General features: G+C 41.2%; 1 protein-coding gene across 1 annotated transcript; it reads right to left on the minus strand.

Moving 5' to 3' along the window:
• Positions 1–281: 281 nt before the first annotated feature.
• Positions 282–3,473, minus strand: TSHZ3 (teashirt zinc finger homeobox 3). The gene has a single exon (XM_009951261.2). It carries the CDS (start codon positions 3,306–3,308, stop codon positions 282–284), a length of 3,027 nt encoding a protein of 1,008 aa, XP_009949563.1. The 5' UTR covers positions 3,309–3,473.
• Positions 3,474–3,895: the final 422 nt, after the last annotated feature.

Consider the following 3,895-nt stretch of genomic DNA (forward strand, 5'->3'; position numbering starts at 1 on the left):
ATGCATGCAGCTTGATGCATCAGAGGGATGCACAGCAACTAAATCCAATTTACACAAAGTTCCAAACACTTACCACTGCATTTTAACCTTCATATTTTACCAGTAACAACAGCTGATTATGCACCTCTATTTAAACACTGTACAGTTATACAAAACAGTTCAGCCCAGAGCGACTCTGGAGTTAAAATAAGAACATGTGCCAAGAACTAAACAGTAGCTTTAAGGCGTCTTTGACAGTTTTCCTCAAAGCAAATTACAGTTATTTAAATCAAAAGCAAATGCTACTGCTTCTCTAACTCCGAAACATACAGAAGATGATCTTCTGGTGACTTCCCATGTGTTTTACTAAGATGAAGTTTAACAGCATGCTTGCTTGCAAAAGTCCTGTTACAAAGTTTGCACTGATAAGCAGTTCCGATATCTTCCTCTGGAGAGGACGTCACCAGTTTTTCAGATGGTGACTTTGCTTGTGCTATCTGATTGTTAATCTGTTCACTGGACAGTTTGGACAAGTCTCTTAACCTGAAACCCAGATGCGATTCAAGATGACTGATGTAAGTTGAAGGAGTTCTGATCTGTGAAGCACAGTCATTACAAAAGAACACTGGGTGCCCAGTGTCCAAATTTTTAAGGAACTTAGTTCCCCCCGTCCTTCGAAGCTGGTATTTCACATTGGCTAGCCAGTGGCTAATTGTGGTCATTGAAAGTCCTGTAAACCTGGAAATGTGCATTCTTTCTTGAGGGCTCAAGTCTGACATGATGTACTTCCCCTCTGAAGTCTGTCGTAAACTAGCTGCAAACTGGGCCTGCAATATGAGCAAGTGCTGAGGGTTCCAGTTAGACTGACGTCCCTTCCTTTTCTGAGCTGGTGTACTCTCTTCTGGTTCCTCTATTGTGGTACCATCAATGTCAGATTTCTCAGATATGCTGGAAGGTGTGGAAGATTTTGATGTGTGACTTTCTGTCAGGTTCTTCAGCATATCAGATATATCTGACAAGGCATTCTCGCGTAGCGGCGAGTTTGACATGAATGACACGACTGCAGATGTCTTTGCTGTTGTCACTGTAGATGAAGAAGATGCAGAAGATGTCGATGTGGATGACAAAAGCGCTGAACCCAAAGAGCAGCTTTTGTCACTCTTGCCTTTCGTCAAATCTATGGGTTGGTCATTGTTGACATGATAAAAATAACGGTCTAAGTGGTCTGTTTTTTTGGACTGGAGAGGTGGGGTGGCCACTGCAGCCTTTTCTGCCAAACTGTTGCTCATTTTAAAAAGCATGCTCATTGGATCCAAAGCAGGCAAAGACGGCTTTGCTGCCTTCCCAAGGTGAATATTCATGACAGATTGCAGTGCACTTAATGGATTTACAAATGGCTGTTCAGGAGGGTGATCAGTAATGATAGCTGTGCTGCTACTTAAAGAACTTACAATGGACTTAACAGGCTCTTTCCCATTTTCCACAGGTTCTACATTTGGACTATCCTTGCAACCATCTCTCTGAGGGACTGGGCTGTTCTGCTGGCTTTTAAAGCCACCATCATTGGAGGACTCTATCTTAAGGGGTTCACTGACTTCACTACTGCATGGCGAAGGTGTCGCACGCTTCACTGGAGAAAGCTTTCCTTCAGGCTCTTTCATTTTTTCCTCCACTTTAGCCACCTTCTCAGTGACTTTCTTTACCAATTCTTCCATGGCATGAAAGTTTGTTTTTGGCACAGGTGAGGTCTGACTGCTTGGTGGAGACACCAAGGGCTGGTTTTTAGTTGGTGATACTAGTTCATTGTTTCCAAACATAGGCTTTAATTGTGTATTCTTCCCAGATGAACCCAATGACAGCTTCATCATATTAGGCAGCTGATAGGCAGCATGAATGCTGGGGTATCCACCCCAGCTTGGCGTGCCGTTCTGGGCTTTGTTTATAGCTGATGTAACTGTGTTTTCTAAAGACTTCAATATATCTAATCCCCCCTTAGGGCTTTCTTCTAGGTCATTTTCAGTCAAGTAATGGTATTTTGAGGAGATATCGTACTTCTCCTCGTCTTCACTTGACTTCTCTTTGTCTTTCATTTTGTCATCAGCAACGCCTCTTTCTTTATCTACTTCTTTTTTTATTTCAACATTTAATTTAGGGGAAACACTAGACGGTGTATTGGAAGGAGATGTAAAAGTGGTGGCAGCTAGTGGTACAGACTGTACTTTCTCATCTACTAAGGATGTTATTGTTGGTGTCGCTGGGGCTTCTATAATTGGCTTCCCTTTTTTCATGGCAGAGTTAGTGACTTTAATAAAATGTCCCGTCACCATCATGTGAGCTGTGAGTTCCTGCAGGGTGTCATGTGAACTTCCACACTCCATGCACTTCAAAATTTGAGATTTCCTCGCCTCAAAGTGCCAGGCATAGCTAGCACCATTCTGGTGACCGTAGCGATTATTTGGCGTAATGTAAGGATTAGAATTCTTTTGAAGTGCATCATTGGTATCTGAGATTGTTGCTTTTGGTGTCCCACCTGTGGAGTCTGGAGAACTTGGAAGTTCAAGCTCCAGTGATGCTTTCTTTCTTGTGGCTGGGATAATTTTTGCTGCTACAGGTGTAACAGGTTCCTTCAGAGGCACTTTTTGGTAGTGTTTTGTTTTGATCATATGAACACTCAAATCCTGAAGGGATTCAAATGAATGACCACAGTACATACACTTCAATACTTTCTGGGCATCTTCTTTCCCTTCCATTTCAAGCAAAGAACGTTTACGAGGTTTGGACCACCTTTTGGGGTTATTGTTATCAGTTTCATGGTTATCATCTCGATAATGTCCCGTTTCATTCATGTGCACTGTTAATTCTACTAAAGTATCATACGCAGCACTGCAGTCTTTACAGCGGAACTTACTGGCTCCAGTAAATATAGAGCCATAAAGCTTACTGCTTTGTCTGTACAATTGAACTGTGCTAAAAAGACTTGGTTCAGGAAGAATTCTGCTCTGAGAAACTTGCTGCAGTGTTTTAGCCATAGCAGTCTGGTGCCAGTCAAAGCTGCCACTTCCACAACTGCTACTGCTGCTGCTGCTACTGCTGCTGCTACCATTGTTTTTTTCTGAAATTGGCTGGTGAAGGTTCAAATTGAGATTGGACCAATAAGAATTGGAAAGGAAGTTATTATATACGGCTTTCATTTGTTCTAAACTATCAGATACAGTAGAGTCTTCCAGTGGTATTGAAACCTCCTTGCTTTCTTCCTCATTTTTAATAGAGCTGCTCTCAAAGTCTGCCATGCGGTCACTTGTCTCACTGATATGTGACTCACTGTCCATTTCATGGCTAGAAAATTCAGCTGCTGGAGAGTTTTGGTAGCTTTGGCAGTTCTTACTGAAGTCTTTCTCTGGACATGCATATTTTGCTGAAGGCTCCCCATCAACTGCATTTTCATCAGGTTCCACATCTTCTTCCACCAGTGCTGCTGCTTTTAGTTCATCTGAAACATAGGCTATTATGGAAAGAAGAAAATGTAAGTTAGTTTCTGCTGATCGTACTTTTGCTTAACTGTTTCAGCCAAAGAAGTGTATTTATTTGTAAAATTAAACAGTTAAAATTTAGTGTTTCTTCAGAGCAAGAAAAAAATCTGCTCTTCAAACATAATTTGCCACCTTATTCTTCTCAAGGGGCAACAGCTTGAAATTAAAACTAAATTTGAAATTAATGAAGCACATTCTGGAGGTGGCATTCATTTCTAAAGTAATAAATTACTTGTATCAACCTCAGAGACAGCAGTTCCTGTCTGTCAATTAATATGTCTTATGCTTCTCCTACCCCTAATGCATTTCTTAACAGACAGATTCACAATTTAAATTAAGCAAGCATTTTTTGCTCATTACAGTTTTGAGACTCAATCTTCAATAAA

This window comes from Leptosomus discolor, chromosome 8 (genome assembly GCF_034619465.1).
Source record: "Leptosomus discolor isolate bLepDis1 chromosome 8, bLepDis1.hap2, whole genome shotgun sequence".
NCBI classification, from domain to species: domain Eukaryota; kingdom Metazoa; phylum Chordata; class Aves; order Leptosomiformes; family Leptosomidae; genus Leptosomus; species Leptosomus discolor.